The 20,612-nt window shown below is 41.4% G+C and overlaps 1 protein-coding gene across 20 annotated transcripts in view; it reads right to left on the bottom strand.

Moving 5' to 3' along the window:
- ENOX1 (ecto-NOX disulfide-thiol exchanger 1) overlaps positions 1-20,612 on the bottom strand; it is a 609,204-nt gene that overhangs the window by 1,289 nt on the left and 587,303 nt on the right. For all 20 annotated transcript variants that reach the window (XM_045202239.3, XM_053916761.1, XM_053916762.1 and 17 more), the window contains one exon: positions 8,929-9,014. In XM_045202239.3, coding sequence (XP_045058174.1) covers positions 8,929-9,014 — 86 coding nt within the window. The remainder of the gene's footprint in view (positions 1-8,928; positions 9,015-20,612) is intronic.

Below are 20,612 nucleotides of genomic sequence, written 5' to 3'. Positions count from 1 at the left end.
GCACATAGAAATGTTCATTGAGTCAAACCTATTATTATTTTCCATGGTATGATCGCTGTATAAATACCATTCTAGAGTCTACACTGTCCATTTAACAATATTAAGACTAATTTTAAAGGGAGACCAAATAGCCCAGGTAGTCAAATCAACTGTTCACTTAATATTCACATGGAAAAGACTGCATGTGATATATCCAATATTCCTCGGCCTATAATACAAAACTTGAAGTAGAGGTAGTCCTGAAAGTTGAAGTCAATTGTATTTTAAAATTTTTTGTGGGAATTATTTTGAAATTTGAATGCATTTTCCCATAAAACCATGTTAAACAGATTAGTAGATTCCAAGATCAACCTACAAAAGCCTACTAAACAGATGATTAAAAGGTTCACAGAGATTTTGAAAAGCCTATTTTATTTCAGTGAGCACTGTGCAAAGCACCTTCAGCAGCATCCTCATTTCATTCTCACAGCACTCCTACGAGACTCGCGAGACAGAGATTATGTTCTCCGTTTTATAGCTGAGAAATCTGACTGAACTGAGGAACTGTTTTATCAGACAGACTTTGGGACAAACCTGCGAATGTGGGTTGGGACCTGTGCATCGGTGTGCTAAGCTCTCCCCATGAGTGCATCAGCAGCAGGTGAAGAACTAGGGGTGTAGTTGTTCTTTTAAATATCAATCACCTGGGATACTTGTATAAAAAATTCTCTAGCCCCTTCTCTGGAGATTGTAATTCAGATGATCTGGGGTATAGCCCAGATAATCTGTTTTTAAAAATCTCTCCAGGTAATTTTTATGTTCAGGCATATTTGGGTTAAGAATGGGGACTTAAATCACACAGTCTTGAATTTTAATTGGGGCTAGTCCTCAAGCAAGCTGTGTGACTTTGGGCAGGTCACTTAATAGCTGTAATTCTGTTTCTTTATGTGTCTAATAGAAATAACAGCCCTGGCTGGTGTGGCTCAATGGATTGACCACCAGTCTGTGAAAGAAAGGGTTGCCTGTTTGATTCCCAGTCAGGGCACATGCCTGGGTTGCAGACCAGGTCCTCAGCTGGGGGTGTGCGAGAGGCAACCAAACATTGATATTTCTCTCCCTCTTTTTTCCCTCCCTTTCTCTGAAAGTAAATAAATAAAATCTTAAAAAAAAACCAAAAGAAATAACAATCTCCTTCCTAGTGTTATAGAGAGAATTATATGTAAAATGCAGCACAGGGTCTAGCACAAATGCACTCTCTCTAAATATCCATACATCAATGCAGATAGAGCACACTAATATCAATGGGAATCCAAGACAAAGGGAAACCTTTGATGGTAGGTGGTTCAAGCTCTGTGTCCATAGGCTAAAGGAAATAAGTACAGAAACGTATGTGGTCAAACCCTGTTTTTAGTTGGTCCAAAAGGCAGCTTTCCTTAGGTTTTCTGAGGCCAAGTTATCCTCTAAACAAGCTCCCTTCCTGCTTTTTGTAGGAGGACAGCACAGGTGATGCATCACAGGCTCCAGTTCCATCCAAATCCCAGAGACAGCCTTGGGATGAGCGGTCCTTCCTCAGATTAAGCAGCGGCTCTAGAGACGCTGACAGACTGAGGTAACAGCTAGTCCCTGATAGGCTTGTCTCCAGCATAACTATCACCTCCCTTTGAAAAGTGGGGAAGAAGCTTGTGCTCTTCATCAGGAAGGAAGAAAAAAAGCTGAGTTTTGAAGGTAAAATAAAGATCTGATCTGAACATGGCGTCTATGTAGGAGGCCAGCTGGGGTCATCAGGTCCGCAATGCCACGCAGTGCCCTGCAGCTGGTTGTAAACAGTGTAAAAACTGTCCCCAAGAACCTTCCTTGCCAGACTCTTCTGAAAATACTCTCTTTAATCTAACCACAGTCTCCTAAGAGGGAATAATTTAAAATGAGGAAACCGAGGTCCAGAGAGATTAGGCACATAATGCAGGGTAATTCGGACAGTAAGTGTGGAGCCGGGGGGCAGATCCAGGCTCCCTGGCCTTGTTCTTAACCACCGATGCCAGTTGCCCCAGGGGGTGCAGACTGTGGAGGGAGAACTGGAAATAATCTTCTTGGTCACTCACTGCCTCTCTGCTCCTGGATCAGGACCACTGGGTAGGGGTCTGTGGATAGGCAGGCAGGATCTCTGTGATGAATCCTTTAGAGTGACGGCAACATCAACAGGCAAAAAAATGGAAAATTCCCAACTCAACCAGCTTCTACAAATTCATATGCTAATGAGCCCTCACATGAACCATTCACCAAAACAGAAAGCAGATCCTGAGGAATCTTGTTTTACATGGTTTTCTGACCTGAGTCTGACTAACTTCAACCTCAAAGGAAGCAGAAGGCAGAAGAGAGTCCTCACTGTGGCCAGGGCCCCTCAGAGCAAGTACTGTTTGTGCATCATCTCATCAGAAAGCTCATTAAACAAGCAAAGAAACTCCTCACTGGCTGGAAGTAGAAGTGAGATTTGGATTCCATTCATGGCATGACCATTAACTTCCTTCACCACTTTGTCTAAGTCATGTTACCTCTGGGTGTCTTCTCCTTTGCAAGACAAGGGAATCCAAAAAACTCATTGAATGCTCTGAGGACTTGGATCCAAATGCTGGCCCCCCATATGTTAAGCTCCCCTCTTTGGGCAAGTCATTTAAAATTCATCTGCCCACTAGGGTTGAGGCAAAGAGTTCGAACTGAGAGGATGTAACAGGTTCCTGTGTGCTGTAAAGCACAAAACCAATGACAGCCAGTACTCAGCACTTCAGAGCCAGGTATGCTCAGAAGGCAGTTGATAGATTGTCATTCAGTACAGAGGGTAAAACTGAGGCACGGAGATGTTTAAAAAGTTGTCCAAGGACACACAGCTAAGAAATAGTGAAACTGGTATTTGAAATGCTTGTGAATACTTACTTTGAATAACTAAGTAACCATTCCTCAGATTTTGACACAGCCAGAAATGGATATAATGGAAATTTGTGTCCTCGAAAGTAATTAACTCTAAGTTGCTATTAATGGTGAAGGGTGATAGCCTGCTTCTGCCATAAAGATGTAAATAATGTGGACAGGAATGTGCTACAATTACAGAACAGACCACCTCAAGTGAATCCTGTCTAATATATCCATTTACTAAGGGCTCAGCTAAATTCTAGAGTAGTTCCTTAAAGATGTTTGTATGTCATGCCAGAAGAAAGATCAAGGAGAAACTGCTTTCAGGTTAGACTAATGGTTTTTAAACCTTTCTATACCCTGAAAAAATAAGTAACCTTTATGACATATTCCATTTTGGATTTTCAAGAAAATTTCAAGAGAAAGTTCTATTTGTCCTCCTTTATTACACTATGGCAAACAGTTTTTACTTTGAAAATACCTTCACTTACTTTATTTCCATTTTCTTCTCCTCCTTACAAATAATTTGTAATTTTTGCTTTCACACTATTCCTTATCATCCTACAGTAATTTCTTGCTCTTGAGAACTGAAAGAGTCATGAAGTCATCACATTAAACAAAGCAGCCAGCCTCCCTGGGTGAGCTCAGTGTGAAATGTACCCATTTCCTTCTTAGTTGTGCAGGATTCCCTCCCCTGCATCCCTTTGGAGAGCAGGGATTCTCTCTAAGCATCCTTGTGTCATGGACGGGACTCTGGGGCCCAGGGCTGCCAGCCCAGTTGCTGAGGGGGAGGGGCTGCAGCCCTGCTCTCCCAGCACTGCATTCCCTCTCTCACAAGGATGCCATGAGGAGAATGAAATACATCTGGTTAAGAATCCTGTGTGGCATTATGATGGAGGTTAGAGGCATGTGCCGTGACTATGAAACCTCATTCCTCCATTCATCATGTATTTGGTGCTCTATAAGGTGACGAAGATTGTCATAAACATGCTTTTATTACCCTCTTACTCAGCTGGCTTTTGTTCCAAGAAATTGGTGTTCTGTGTATTTGCAGCCTTTGATGTCAGTGGATCCCCCTATCCCTGTTTTGCTTAAAAATTTCCAAGTCTAACATTTATCCTTTTAGAAAGGATTGATTTGTCCTAATTAGAAGAAGAAGAAGAAGAGGAGGAGGAGGAGGAGGAGGAGAAGAATAAAAGGTGAGAAGTAATAGAGGTCCCAGTGTCGAAGGGGCTTCTGTAGTTGGTAACCCCATAGAGGTAATTTGTAAGATCTGCTTGAATTTTTCTCTGATTTGTGGACTCTAGTCCAAGCCCACTGCCTCCTTGCCAGACCTCTGAGCACATGTGTAAATTGACACAAGCAGACATAAACCAATTTTTTTATAAGGATGGTTGGCTCTATGTCCCAAATCAGTCAGGCAATGGAAGCCAAGTGACATGGGGCTCTTGTCTGAGGCACTGAAAAGACACTGGCATAGGCTTTGTCAAGGCTGGACAGTCAGAGCAGCCAATTGCAAGACCAGAATTCCTTCCACAGGGTAAACTGACCGTTCACCTTCAATGCACATTTTTCATATCCCTGGGCAAAGCACACCATCAGCACACTGATACCACCACAAACATTTGCAGAGAGAAATACAAAATATGGAGTGGGGGAGAGGTGGGGAAGGACACAAAGAAGGAAGTGTGGGAGAATAAGGAAAGAAGATAAGTGAGGAATGAGGAGAGAGGCAGGAAAGAACAGGGGGGAGGAAAAGAAAAGGAAAGAAGGGAGAAGATAAATAGAAGGAAAGAATTAGAAGGAGAAAATGAAAGATCTCAATGGAGAATGAGAGGAGGAAGAAAGGAAAGAAGGAAGTGGAGAAAGAGAATGGGAGGAAATGCACGAGGAGTATTAAAGTGCCCCAGAGGGAAGTGACAAGAACAAGTGTGGATTCAAGGATATCTCCCGTTTCACTAAATATCTGCCTGCCCAACTTAGCACTTCATTAGTTCATGTCTGATTCTCAAGCTGCTTTATAGATATGCCATTTCCTCAACTAGACTACAAGCTTTTTGAGAGCAGGGTTCTTACGTTTCTTTTGGCCATTCCCTGTTCTTTCTAGTCCCTAGGACAGTGCTGGGTATGGGAAAAGCAGTGAATTACCTGAATGTTCACTGGGTCCCTGACAACCTTGTCAATTTCTCTGGCTGTAGGTAAGCAAATGTCTTTTAATTTTTTCTATCCAAAAGGAAGTATATATACCTCCAATACTTCATATGTCATATGCTTTCCAGAGGTGCTGTGATATCTAAAAAGCACATTCATTATAGCCTGTCTAAGCAACAGAAGGCTCATTCAATCATTAATATACTGTGACAGGTGGTTATTTAGGAGAACACTAGAATATACATAATTTTAAGATTATTCAGGTGGGCAATCTTATAAACACTACTGGGGACATTTCATCTATGCTACTGCCTAGCTATAGTCTGGGAAAGAATGCTCTCCCATTAAGGCTGATTTGAATCCCTTTGGAACTGACAAAATATTTTAATTTTGTGTTTCTAGAGTTATGCTTTTAGTACAGAAATGCAAATGGTTTGACCTTCTGGTGGGAAATGTGCATGTGCCCATGAGCACCTGAGCCTGTCACCAACAGGGGTATCATGACAAAATGGCAAGTCTTTCTAAATCCTCCAGCATCCGTAGCTACATCATGTCAAATCTGGTTTTCAGAATCAAAGCTTCCACTCGGTGGGCCTTGGGAAGGGGCTGCAGGTAGCTAGAGGGAGCAGCCAAACACACTTGGAGAACTGGGTCTTAGTCTCTTAACATATACACACATTGGAAGAAGAGCAGAAGGATCTGTCCTATTTCCTGTAAAATAGGAAATATTCACCTGCTAATGCTCACCTCTTCATTCCTCAGGATTAGCAAGTGGGCTTGAGGAGTTCTGGGCTGATGGGGAGATTCTATGCATTGAACAGAAACCATTTTTCAAGATAGTGTTGCCTGTAAAAAGACCTTAACTGCCTGTGCCCGGGGCATGCATTTTGATTCAGCAAATCTTCAGGGGGCTCCCCTATCCGACTTGCCCTGTTTTCCTATGAATGAATCTGAATGAATCTTTCTGACTTGGTCAGATGGTTTTGATATGACAGAGCTGAGTGAATGGCAGTGACTGGTTTAGAGGAGGCTGAGAAGAGAAAGATACATAATTATCATTATCAGAACAGGAATAATATTTAATGGGAAAATGGTCTGTCATGCTACATGGTTTTAGGGAGGCATGTGCAGTTTACATGCCCAGGAGAATTTAAATTAATTCCTGTCTCTCCTTCCACTTCTAATCATTCCTATATCCACATGCAGCCTTGGAAAATCCTAATAAAAACAGCTCCACTGCAGGCTGGAGTGAGGCTGCATTGCTCGCTCTCATCAGCACTGAGATAGGCAGCATCTAAATCTACTTTCACCACATTTGTGGCAATGGTGATGTTGTCTGATGTCAAGGCAACTGTGTTGTTTTAGGTGGAATTTTTACAAAGCTATCCTACTGGAGTCAGTACTCCCCAAGGCCCCTACCCAGGTGTTGTGGAGGCCAGGAGGAAACCACTGCCTAAATGTAACATTAACCAGACCTGGTGGGGGGCTCGTGACACTTGCTGGTTCTGATTAACCAGAGGCAGGTGCACCAGCCACTGCGCTAGAGAGCATCAGCACTGGCGGGCTGGCTGGCTGCGGCTTCATGATTATTAGCTATTTTGCAGTAGAGGCAGGGACAAGGCCCTGGTGGGTACTTACAGGACGACCTTTCATTATTTTGTTTTCTGCTTAAAGCCCTGAGGATTTGGAATTCCAGTATATAGCAATAATTTGCTCCCTGGATTAAAAAGTCAATATCCTTTCAGTTTTACTGGGATAGAAAGAATATTTAGTCTAATCCCTAGCACCCAGGAGTTTTAAGTCAGAGCACTTTTTCGATGTATGTTTTACCTCAGGCACGAGGAAAACCTTGACAGCTCTACTGAGCGTTTCATTCAGAAGATGGATGGCTGTCTGGGGGCCCTGTGTATTTCCTCTGTGAGGAAAATACTTTCTTCATTATCTTCTAAAATAAAAGTACCAGTCTGAGATGAAATGGAATTTCCCTTTCATCTAAATTCCCAACTAAATTCCTTCTGGAAACCATCATCTAATGACCAGAGACCAGGTACGTGAATTCTCTCCTCAGAGATGTCTGAGAGCGACCACACAAATCTCACCTGAGCAAATGGACGATGGACACTCTGTCCTGAGGGTAGGAATAAAACAAGAGCCCCTATTCCACCCAAATAATTCACTATTTATCATCCCCAGTTGATTTCACATGCACATGTGCACTCACAGGCTTATGTGACAACACACACACACATTTCGTAGATGCACAGATCACCAGCCTGCCATGACGCAGCAGCGGAGAGCAGAGCCCTGGAATTTTAGACAAATGACAAGTGGACTCTTTGGCTATTTCAGCTCATAATAACACCAACTGCTTCTCCACAAAGGCTGTGTTAGGATTTCTGTACAGGGGAGGAAAGGAATGTCAACAACACCAGGGAAGACAAGGACCACTAGAGGAATGATTTCTCAAGGGCTTATTTTAGGCCGAACACATTGGTGCAGCAGTATTACATGGAATTCACCAGGCAAAAGTAGTGGAGATAGTAAGGAACCATGGTGTTGGTGGAGGAAAAAAAACAAAGAAACCCTTCAAAGTTTCCTTTCCACAAGGTGACATCTATAGTTTTTCCTTCTTGCTTCCTGTGAGTTAAAAATGAGCATTTTCTACTACCTCCCTGTCCATATGAGGGGAGCACACACGGAAGACACTATTATGATTGTTAACTTCAAGAATCTTATAATCTCCTCATTCCCTTTCACTCTGCTTTGGTTTGTTCCCCATCACCAGCTGTGATAGAATAAAAAGGCATGAATCTCTGTGGCTGAAAAATACTTTCTGTTCCACATGACTTCTCTCAAAGGGGAAGTATAAGACCTATTTAGAAAAGCCAAGCAGTTGTGGGATCATCATTTGGTAAGATCATCTGAATCAAAATAAGAGCACAGTGTAGTAATTTAACTGATACTAACCATTGAAAATTTAGCGTGACTTATATGTGTGAATCTCAGGGTCCTAGAACTTCCGGTTGTGCTACTGGTCCTACAAATTCCAAGTACTTTTCTGTGCCCTGTGGAAGAGCTTCTTTTTCTATTTTTATTTCCAGCAGGACATTTAACAAGCTACTGAGTGACAGGCCTGAATTCTGTGTTTGATTCTGTGTCCATCTGCTTCTAGGGCCTCCTGGCGCCGGCAGTACTGGTTAGTGGCATCCCTTTATTTCTGCAGGGACTCCTCTTGCTGTTCACTGGAATTTGATACATAATTGTGCTCCTTTACCCCTTCTCTTTGGGCACAAAAACACTGCAGTGGGCTAGGAGTATAGCTGATTTGCAAATGGGAAAAACAGCCACAGAGAAATAAGGAGTCATGTCCTGACTCTGGGAGTGACTGTTGAGGGGCAAAGTCGACTTAGTAATTTTTGTCATTTAGAGAATAATGCTGAAAAACAACCATTAACAATAATTTTCTTGAAAGTCATATCAGATCTTTATGTTATTTGAGGTAATTTTTTCCTCTATTGTGTGGACTCCTTAACAGAGAGCTCTGTGAGAATATGGGCTGAGGATAACGCATCATGAGGTGCCCTGACCTGATTTCTCCCTTGTTTTGGGAACTTTCAGGCCACACTGCAATTTTAAATCCCTCAGAATGCTCTTAAAACTAATTTGACATCTGCTGGAAGTCACTACCATTTTAGATAACTGCTTTTCTTTCTACAGAGACAGAAGTGAAAAGAAGACAACTATCTGCCCCAAACCAAGGTCCTTGTAAAGGAGAAGTGCTGGTCAGCCTCCATGTGCTACTGTATCCCTGATGCAGCGCACATGGTCCCCTGGCAGTCAGCAGTCAGCAAGTTCAGTGTCAGCAGTGGGAGCCCGTGTGGAACAAGAGTTTACCTTGGAGTCCAGCTGTTGCATGTATGACCAGAGATATTCTATATTGGCTCCGAAAGGATGTACGTGAAGAAATGTTGATATGATGCCTGAATAAAAAGGACAAACATTGGTTACTGACAGGCAAACAAGTCTCGTCTATTAGATAACATATCGTAATGCCACCTAACTCTGGTGGTAGTTTTGTCAGGCTAAGTCATATAGTCTTGCCCTTTCTAACAGCTCTCAACAAAGTATTCAATAACATCCCATTCTGAAGACAGTAACAGTAACATGACAAACAGAACACTCCACCTCATGGAATGACAGTTAGAAAAGCTAGAGCCTGAGGTAATACACAGATGAATGGAGGTATTGCTAAGCAAAGGTTCCTGGAAGCATTTCAACTACCAATTTTATGCTTGATTTACCAATGTAAAATTGTAGTTATTGGGAGATAAAATTCTTTCCTTTCTTCACCCCAGTGGACTTTGCCATATGAAAAAAGCTCATACAGCTGTGTCGGAAATCACACTGCCTCAAATTTCCCTGACAATTATAGCTGCTAGTTATGAAAAGTATTTAATCCATATTTCCCATAACTACCACAGAAGGAAGCATAAATCCTTTCTGAAACCTTTGCTCTTTTCCTCTGGTTGTTGCTGGTGTTTCAAGAGGGCCAGCTTACTTTCTCTCTCCCTCTGTGCTAATTTACAAGATCATTTGAAAGGTTCAGGAATGGATGGTTTGGCCAGAGTCTGATTATACATCAGAAATCAATTGTCAACATTGTACTAACAAATGAAAAGCTTGACATTGCTGTCATGGCTGAGGTAAAAGCATTACCTTTCTACCCTCCCTGCTCCTGTATCCAAAATCAAAATAGTCACTATGATGACGTTGATTCCGCAGACTGTATGCTTCTGTTTGTCAAGAAACTGTGTTTAGACTGCCATTTGTTTGGTTCTCTTTTAAGCAGGCTTTGAGATGACTTCAATCTGAGGATAAACCCTCACATTGTATATTCGGGAGCTTTGATGCTTGAAAGCTAAAGCAAAGGGAAGCCCCACCTTGTACGAAATGCAGTCGGGGAGAGAGTAGATGAGAGCCCGTCATTCTTGTACTAGGTCACCAAGTGAATAGCAGGTGGCCTTGGATTGGTCTGGAGCAGGCTCTCATGCCCCTCTAATCTCTTGTGTGATACTTGGAATACTCTGGGAGGCTTGCCAGTTTTTAAAGAAAAGTTAGCAGTTTATCCTTAGGCCGAGGCCAAGAACCAAAGCGTCTGGACAAGCAGTCTCAAAGCCTTGTCCTCAGAACCCTGCTTGTAGGTGAGTTTTCTTGGGTGGCAGAATGAGGAAGACAGAAATAATTCATTACATTTCTCCATAAAGCTCAAACCTCACTTTCAGAAACTGATCTCTTTTTCCTGAGATATAAAGCACTACCATTTTATTCCAAGATTATTTTCTTCCTTTTTTTGCTAAGATGTCCTTTTTATGAAATACTGGTGGCGATAAAAAGCAATAATGGTAGTTTTAATATCTTTAGGTGGCAAATAGCCATTTTTAATTTACTTCAGTGGTATTGTTTAGTTCCCCTCCTACCACTTTATTTGATAATTTATCTTTTAATTTTCTAGATTTGGCACCTGCTTTCCTGTGTCTGAAATTCTTAAATCTGGTGAAGTGGTATTATACATAATTATATGTTACTAATAAGAGTTAAGATATGGAAGCTCATGAGTGATTTACTAGAAGAAAAGTTAGAAGTATTTTGAAAATAACACATTTATTTGCATTTCTTAAGGGGGGGGCAGAATCCTTCAGGATGGTGAATGGGACTTTCCTTGCTGTCCCAGGCTGAGGACAATTGGTACTTGGACATATACCACTTTCCATGGAGACCCTCTAAGAAATGGCAGACAGACCCCCTCCCCATGAGGAGGACAGAAGGAGTAGTTAGCCCTGGCTTTGTGACTAGGCAAAGGTGTTTCTAGTGAGCAGGTCTTCACATACACAGGGAGGAGAGGGGTGCTCCAAGAGTCAGGAGAGGTGCTGCAGGAGGGGGCAGCATTCCTCTTCCCAGTCCCACATCTGCTTAGGCAGCGGACTGACAGATCTGGCTTTGTGCTGACCAAGCATAGGGGAGGTGGTAGGGCTGAATGGGGAGTGAGCAGTGTGACACTGCACCATTGGAGGTGACGATGACATGTGAGTTTCTTATGGGCAAGAGCATCTCAGAAGGTAGAGGGGCTTGAGCAGTCTTATGAGTGAAGTACCCTAAGGGCCTCAGCAAATTGAGAAAACCAGTTTTCATATTACTATCTCCACTGGACAGAGACTTACCAATATCTCCCAAGAATCCACAGACTGTCCTATAAATGCCCAAGGGGGTGTGACATGAAGTTACCTAAATATCTTTAGTAGAATGAACAGAATGAGTCAGAAGAGGATTGGGTGGGAGTACAGGGGAGAGGTTGATAACACTTGACCTAAAAGATGAAGAGCCGAAAGAAGAAATTGAGGGATACCAGAAATGGGAGGACTAGGAGTGGTTGCTCTGTGCACACGTACCATCCTTCTCCTTCCCTGTTGACTGTCCTCAGTCCCAGTCCTGGTCTGCACCCTTATGGAACCCTGTCCATAGTCTCAGTATTCTGGTTCAGTATTGCAAATATAGTATGCACTTCGGATAGATGTGGGTTGAATGAATTTATCCTCTAGAACTAAGAGTAGCCAGTGTGCCTGTTTAAAATTTTTGCTGTTCTATTGTTCAATTATTGATAAATGGGGATAAATAAGAACCTTAAAAATTGTCTAACAAATTTTATAATAAGCTTTCTAAAATCAGATTACTTTGAGACATATTCACTTGTAATCCCTGCCCTTAACTCATCCTGTTATAGATTCAGAAAGACAGAATAACTTGGGTGTTTTGGGTATGAAAACCTTTTTAAAATTTAATTTTTTACTTGAGGTAACATTGGTTAATACTATTATATAAGTTTCAGATATACAAAATAATTTGATATCTGTATACACCACAGTACTCAACACCAAAATTCTAGTTTCCAAATTCTAGTTCACCATGTATTTGACCCCCTTTACCTAGTTTTCCCTACAACTACTCTCTTATCCTCTTTTAACCACCCATCTGTTTTCTGTATCTATGAGTTTGTTTTTCTTGTTCTTTTTTTGTTTTTTTTTTAAGTTTATATTCCACATATGAGTGAAATCATAAAGTTTTTGTTCTTTTTTATCTGATTTATCACTCAGCACAAATCTCTCAAGCTCCATCCATAGTGCCACAAATGGCAGTATTTCATCTTTTTTATGACTGAGTTGTATTCCATTTTAAATATTTATCTCTCTCTCTCTATCCATCTGTGTATCTATTTACCTACCTATTTACCTACCACATCTCTTTATCCATTAATCTGTTGATGGACATGGGTCATTCCATATTTTGGCTATTATAAATATTGAACATAGGGGTGCACATGTCTTTCTGAATAAATGTTTTCATATTCTTTGGATAAATAACTAGAAGAGGAATTGCTACAATAGTTCTGTTCTTAATTTTTTGAGGAACCTCCATACTACTTTCCATAGTAGCTGCACCAATTTACTTCCCATCAACAGTGTATGAGGGGTCTGTTTTTCCCACATCCTCACCAGCACTTATTTGTTTATTTATTGATGGTAGTCATTCTAATAGGTGTGAGATGATATTTCACTGTGGTTTTAGTTTGTATTTCTCTAATAATTAGTGATGTTGAGCACATTTTCATGTGTCTGTTGACCATCTCTATGTCTTCCTTGGGAAAATATCTATTCAGGTCCTCTGCTTATTTTTTACTAAGGTTGTTTGCTTTTTGTTGTAGTTGAGTTGCAAGAGTTCTTTATATATTTTTGATATTAATCCCATACTGGAAATATAATTTGGAAATGGGATTTGCCAATCCCATTCGATTGGTTGTATTTTGTTTTATTAATGGGTTTGCTTCCTTTGCTGTGCAGAAGCTTTTTAGTTTGATGTAATCCTGTTTGTTTATCTTTGGTTGTGTTTCCCTGGGCATGGGCACTTCTTATTGAAACTATTTTGTTTAAAAACTAAGGGAATAATGCTTATATGATTACTATATATCTTTCTAAACTCAGATTAGAAATCCTGACCCAGACATGAGTATTTTTCCTTAGGAGGATGCACAGAACCATCTCAGTCATTAGCTTGTCTTTATAAAAGTTTAGCAATTGCCACTACATACATGTGGGTCCAAACAGGTAGTTAAATAAAAGTTTCCCAACCTCTTCCTATGAATGGCAGTCAAGTTATTCAGTATTGCTAGAAGTGGGAGACACTAGTCATCATCCTCTCAAGTACTGCACCCTTCTTCCTCACTACTTCCTCCACTGTCCATACCAGTAGCATCCCAGAAGCATCAGTCATGTAGTCTGAGAAAATGAAGTTTCTAGCCCTTTGTTTTGAATCTGAGTCATTTGATGGGGGAGTTTCCTAAATAATTAACTAAAGCTTCTTTGCATCTCCTTGAAAGGAACTGGGATTTTTTTTTTTTTTTTTTTTTTTTTTTTTGCAAATGGGAAAAAGGACAGCTCTAAGGCAAAATCTAATGAAAAATGTTACAAACTAGAAACCGGAGACTATTTTATTGTCCTCTGGGAGGGACCTAAAGGCTTGGTAAAAGGAACACTAAGAACTAAGGGTGGCGAACTTAGCCATTACTGAATTGGTAGATCTTCAAAGGGATGGACTAGACAATTAGTCTTGGCCATTTCCATGTAGAAGCTGAGGTCTCCATATGTAATAATGAATATCCCAATAATGGAAAATACAACTGTTAAGTACCTAATTTAAGAAAATAAAAAAGGAGTAGAGGAGGCTGTCAGTATGCTTGAGCTTTTTGCACGTCAGTGCTTTAGAAACTATTTTAGAAAGCTATACAAACCAGCTCTGTATAACCTGTGGTAAATCCCTTATCAAGAAGGCACGGGTCTCAACAGGCACATAAATGCATTTTGAAATTTTCCTGTCAAAATCATCTAATTTACCTTCAATTTTAGACTTAAGACCAAAGGAGAAGCATTTAAGTTGCTCAAATAGTGCTAGATAATTACAGCTTCATTCACTCTTTTTTATTTGTTGATACAAAAATATTTTAAATAAAGGTTTGTGTATGTCATATGTTAATGGGAAACAATGAAAATGTTATACAAATAGTCCAATAAATACATTCTTACTATTTGTTTAGATCATATAATTTCCCTTCAAAATCTGTACACATTATTATCCCTGTATGACTCTGGTCCACTCTGAGCCCCCGTCCCTCCACCCAAGCCCAGGGTGAGTGCCCATGGGTGAGATTTTGTGGGTTGGCCCTTTAAGAATGAGGAGCTGGGTTTCTAGCAGACCCCAGTCTCAACATGGCTGATGGAATCCCTGCTGATTTTCACAGCCAGATGTTATGCGGGTTTCTCTTCCTGGGTGCCCATGAGTGGGGTTGAGAAAGGAATGAAGGAAAGAAGATGAAGATGATGATAAAGGGAGGAAGGAAAGGAAGATGAAGGAGAAGATGACTAATGGAACCCTGATGGATTCGAACCTTCTTTGTATATTTTCTCCAGTCCCTGGGAGCAAACAGTGGTATTTTTTTTTCTTCTTGTGCACAGTTACCCTGTTGTTGAAGTTTTTTTCTCCTTTACACTGTGGGTCTCACATTATTTGGAGGGAAGTTCATTGAGCAGAACACAGTGGCTAAAGAATTTCTGCCCCTTTCTGTTCCAAATTCAATTGTACCCCTTCCTGTCTCAATAAAACCTTTATGGAATCAATACCACCATGCTCTGTGGGAAAGGAAAGCCTCCTGCTTCCTTATCTCTGCTGGTAGCTTTTTCTTCCTTTCTCTGTATATTGGGCTCAGAAATTACACTGTGTCTCTATATGAATATGGACAGTTGGCATTTACCAATATGTAATTATCCCCTTTTTCTTGTTTAAAAAAGAAAATAATAATAAAATTGGGGCTACAGTCAGTCAATAAAGGGTGGTTTTGAGATATTTGGGTGGGTTTAGTGGGTTTCTCCTTAGGCATGTTTAATTGTGATGTTTGATGGCCACCCTTAAGAAAACAGATTCTCTCATAAGAGAAGATTTGAGTCCTGATTTGAGTCCTGCCACTTGGGAGAATCAGCAGAATCTGTAGGATCTTGTTGGGAGTTGATATTCTCTACTGTAATTTATTCCTTTTTATTTTAAAATTTTCCTTTTGTTTCACTGGAAAGATGATGTGTACTTTTAAACATTAAAAACATACAAGTTGCTTTATTGCAATAAAATTAAATGTGTACCAAAAAAGAGTTTCTTAAATCCAGTAATCTTTTTTTAACTTACCATTTTTTTACTTCTTGATCCAAATTATATTCCAGAGATAGTTTAACTCAGTCTATTTCTTTAAGTGTTACTTTTCATCCTTAGATGAATGTGTACCTAATAGGTTTGTCTGAAGCTGTTCAATTTTGCCCACTTGCTTTTTAAAAAAATTTAAGTTATATTTTACTGTTTATGCTATTGGAGTTGTCCCAGTTTTCTCCCCTTTGCCCCTCTCCATTCAGACCCCCACTCACTCCCTCAGGCAATCCCCATGCCACTGTCCATTTTCCATGGCTCATGCATATATGTTCTTTGGCTACTATATTCCCTATATTGTACTCTACACCCCCATGAATATTCTGTAACAACCAATTTGTACTTCCTTAATCCCTTTACCTTTTTTGCCTATCCCCATGATACCCCTACCATCTGAAAAACATCAAAATATTCTCTGTATCTATAATTATGTTTCTGTTCTTGTTAGATTCAATTATTGATAGATATGTATTTGTTGCCATTTTATTGTTCATATTTTCAATCTTCTTCTTAAAGAAGACCCTTTAACATTTCATTTATACTGGTTTGGTGATGATGAACTCCTTTAGCTTTTTCTCATCTAGGAAGCTCTTTATCCGTCCTTCGATTCTAAATGATAGCTTTGCTGGGCAGAGTAATCTTGGTTGTACATCCGTGCTTTTCATCACTTTGAATGTTACTTGCCAATCACTTCTAGCCTGTAAAGTTTCTTTTCAGAAATCAGCTGACAACCTTATGGGAGTTCCCTTGTAGAAAAGTAACTGCTTTTTTTTCTTATGTTGGGTGACCCAGGCCACACAGCATAAGCTACTTTTAGATGATGCTTTTAAGATTCCTTCTTTGTTTTTTATCTTAGGCATTTTGATTATGATGTGTCTTGGAGTGGTCCTCTTTGGGTCCAACTTATTTGTGACTCTCTGTGCTTCCTGGACTTGATGTGTATTTCCTTCATCTAGTTAGGGAAGTTTTCTGTCATTATTTTTTTCAAATAGGTTTTCAATTTCTAGCTCTCTCTCTTCTCCTTGAAGCACCCCTATGATGTGAATGTTGGTATGCTTGAAGTTGTCCCACAGGCTCCTTATACTAGCCTCCTTTTTTTGGACTCTTGTTTTCTTCTTGTTCTCATTGGGCGATTTTTGCTTCCTTGTATTCTACTTTTTAAATATATTTTATTGATTATGCTATTACAGTTGTGCCATTTCCCCCCCTTTATTCCACTCCACTGAGCACACCCCCTCCCACCCACATTCCCCCCCTTTAGTTCATGTCCATGGGTTATACATGTAAGTTCTTTGGCTTCTACATTTCCTATACTATTCTTAACCTCACCCTATCTATTTTCTACATACCATTTATGCTACTTATTCTCTCTACCTTTTCCCCCTCTTTCCTTCTCCCACTCCCCTGCTGATAACCCTCCATGTGATCTCCATTTCTGTGATTCTGTTCCTGTTCTATTTGTTTGCTTAGTTTGTTTTTGTTTTTGTTTTAGGTGTGATTGTTAATAACTGTGAGTTTGTTGTCATTTTGCTGTTCATATTTTTTATCTTCTTTTTTTTAGATAAGCCCCTTTAACATTTCATATAATAAGGGCTTAGTGATGATGAACTCCTTTAACTTGATCTTATCTGGGAAGCACTTTATCTGCCCTTCCATTCTAAATGATAGCTTTGCTGGATAGAGTAATGTTGGATGTAGGTCTTTGCCTTTCATGACTTGGAATACTTCTTTCCTGCCCCTTCTTGCCTGTAAGGTCTCTTTTGAGAAATCAGCTGATAGTCTTATGGGAACCACTTTGTAGGTAACTGTGTCCTTTTCTCTTGCTGCTTCTAAGATTCTCTCCTTCTGCTTAATCTTGGGGAATGGAATTATGATGTGCCTTGGTGTGTTCCTCCTTGGGTCCAGCTTCTTTGGGACTCTCTGAGCTTCCTAAACTTCCTGGAAGTCTATTTCCTTTGCCAGATGAGGGAAGTTCTCCTTCATTATTTGTTCAAATAAGTTTTCAATTTTTTGTTCTTCCTCTTCTCCTTCTGGCACCCGTATAATTCGGATGTTGGAACGTTTCAAGATGTCTTGGAGGTTCCTAAGCCTCTCCTCATTTTTCCAAATTCTTGTTTCTTCATTCTTTTCTGGTTGGATGTTTCTTTCTTCCTTCTGGTCCACACCATTGATTTGAGTCCCAGTTGCCTTCGCATCACTATTGGTTCCCTATACATTTTCCTTTGTTTCTCTTAGCATAGGCTTCATTTTTACATCTAGTTTTCGAACAAATTCAACCAATTCTGTGAGCGTCTTAATAACCAGTGTTTTGAACTGTGCATCTGATAGGTTGGCTATCTCTACCTCGCTTAGTTGTATTTTTTTTGGAGCTTTGAAGTGTTCTGTTATTTGGGCCATTTTTTTTTTTTTTGTCTTGGCGTGTCTGTTACTTAAAGGGGTGGAGCCTTAGGTGTTCACTGGGGCGGGGTAATGCTGGTCACTGCGTCGTGATGCTGTACGTGGGGGAGGGGCCGAGAGGGAGCAATGGTGCCCACTCCACTCTCCACTGGATTTCAGCCACTCCCTTGGCTACCCACAATCAAATTGGGCCCCTCTGGTGCTTGTTCCCAAGTGGGTGGGCTTGTGCACACTCTAGGCCCCTGTGGGTCTCTCCAATGACCTCTCCTGTGAGGCTGGGAGTCTCTCCTGCTGCCTCCCTAACCCCTGCGGGCGTTTTCAATCAGAGGTTTGAGGCTTTATTTCCCTGCGCTGGAGCCCTGGCTTATGGGGTCTGCTTCGCTCCCCACTGTTCTTCCCGGTTTATCTGTGCGGGAATGTGGGGCTGCGGGGTGCTACCCACTGCTCTGCCTGCCCCGTTCTCCACCACTCTGAGTCTGGCCCTCTTGGTTTATCTGTGCACAAATGCGGGGCCGCAGGGTCTGCTAGTGGTCAGACTGCCTGCCCCTTTCATCCCACACTCTGCCATTCTCGGTCCTGCCACGGCCACGCGAGTCCTCTCCACCCCGGTGCCCATCTCTGCCCCTCCTACCGGTCTGGATGTATGTTTCTTTTTTATCTACTTGGTGTTGGACTTCCTTGCCCTTCGATTCTCGGTCAGTTCTGGTTGTGCGAGGAGGCGCAGTGTGTCTACCTATGCCACCATCTTGGTTCTCCCTTCACTATGTTTTCAAATAAGTTTTCAATTTCTTGCTCTTCCTCTTCTTCTTCTGGCATCCCTATGATTCAGATGTTGGAATTTAAAGATGTCCTGGAGGTTCCTAAGCCTCTCCTCATTTTTTTGAATTCTTGTTTCTTCATTCTTTTCTGGTTGAATTTTTATTTCTTCCTTTTTTTGTGGTTGAATGTTTGTTTCTTCCTTCTCGTCCACACTGTTGATTTGAGTCCCAGTTTCCTTCCCGTCATTGTTGGTTCCCTGTACATTTTCCTTTATTTCACTTAGCATAGCCTTCATTTTTTCATCTAATTTGTGACCACATTCAACCAATTCTGTGAGCATCCTGATTACTAGTGTTTTGAACTGTGCACCTGATAGGTTGGCTATCTTTTCATCACATAGTTGTATTTTTTCTGGAGCTTTGATTTGTTCTTTCATTTGGGCTTTTTTTTTTTTTTTTTTTTTTTTTGGTCTTGGTGTGCCTGTTATGTACAAGGGGCAGAGCCTTAGGTGTTCACCAGGACAGGGCAACCCATGTTGCTGCATTGTGATGCTGTATATGGGGGAGGGGTCCGAGAGGGAACAATGGAGCTTGCTCGACTCTCTGACACTTTTCAGTCACTTCCCCTGCTACCCACAAGCAAAATGGACCCTTCTGGTGCTGATTCCTGGGTGGGTGGGTTTGTGTATGTTCTAGGACCCTGTGGGTCTCTCCAACGATCTCTCCTGCGAGTCTGGGAGTTTTCCCCACTGCCTCCTGAACCCCCACTTGTGTTTTCAATCAGAGGTTTGAGGCTTTATTTCCCCTTGCTGGAGCCCTGGGTTGCTTGGTCTGTCTCACTCCCCAGTTGTTCCTCCTGGTTTATCTGCACATGAATGTGGGACCGCCTGCTCCAGCAGCCATTGCCTCACTGGGTCCACTGGCCACTGCCTTGCTGCAAGTCCTCCCTCCCCGGCTGCCTGTTTCCACCCCTCCTACCAGTCTGGATGAATGTAACTTCCTCTTAACTCCTTGATTGTCGGACTTCCATACAATTCGATTTTCTGTCAGTTCTGGTTGTTTTTTGTTTTTAAATTTGTTGCTGTCCTTCTTTTGGTTGTACAAGGGGTCACAGTGTGTCTATCTATGCCTCCATCTTCGCCATAAGTCTGCTTCCTTATATTCTAAATCACTGATTTGGTTCTTGACTTCATCTACTGTACTGTCGATTCCCTGTAAATTGTTCCTCATTTCAGTTAGTTCCTCATGTTTCATTTCTGACTGGTTCTTTTTAATGGTTTCCATGTCCTTTTTTATGCTGTTGAAGTTCTAAGTTCACTGAGCATTCTTATAATCAGTGTTTTGAACTCTAAATCTAGTAGATTGTCTCTAATTTATTTAGTTTTTTTTTCTGGAATTTTGTTCTCTTCTTTTTATTTGGACCATGTTTCTCTATCTCCTCATTTTGGCAGCCTCCCAGTATTTGTTTATATGTATTAGGCAGAGCTGCTATGACTTCCCATCTTGGTAGCATGGCCTAATGTAGTAGGTGTCCTATAGGGTCCAGTGGCACAGCCTCCCCTGTCACCCAAGTTGGGTACTTTTGGTGTGCCCATGGTGTAGGCTATGTACATCTCCTCTTGTATTTGAACCATGATTGTTGCTGGCAGGTCAATGGGGGGGATTTACCCAGGCCGATCACCTGCAAGGACTGTCTGTGACCACTGACCACCAATCTCTAACCACTGTGGAGGATAGGCTGTGCAGGGGCCCACTCTACAGAGCAGGATATACTTCAGTAGCCTCTGAGTCTGCCCTATGAGTGTGTCACTTGTGGAGGTAATTGAGGGGTTGTGCCTCAATGTGCTCTGTAGCTGTCCACTGTATACGCAGGCTCTGGGGCCTCCCAGGAGGTGCAGGCTAAAGTCAGCCACCACCTGTTTTGACCCGGGCCACCCAGCATAAGCTACAAAGTGATCTGTAGTTGTCTGCTACTTGTGTTGCTTTTGGAGGTGCCCAAGCAAGTCCAAGCTGTGAAATAAGGCCAGCTGTTGCTAGTCTCAGGCCTCAGACCACTTAGCAATAAGCATGTGGCACACTGAGGCCAGATGTTGTTTGTTTGAGAGATTTTAGGAAAATCTGAAGCAT

This window comes from Desmodus rotundus, chromosome 13 (genome assembly GCF_022682495.2).
Source record: "Desmodus rotundus isolate HL8 chromosome 13, HLdesRot8A.1, whole genome shotgun sequence".
Taxonomy (NCBI): Eukaryota; Metazoa; Chordata; class Mammalia; order Chiroptera; family Phyllostomidae; genus Desmodus; species Desmodus rotundus.
The sequence above is the reverse complement of the archived record's forward strand: the minus strand, read 5'-3'. Positions and strand labels throughout refer to the sequence as shown.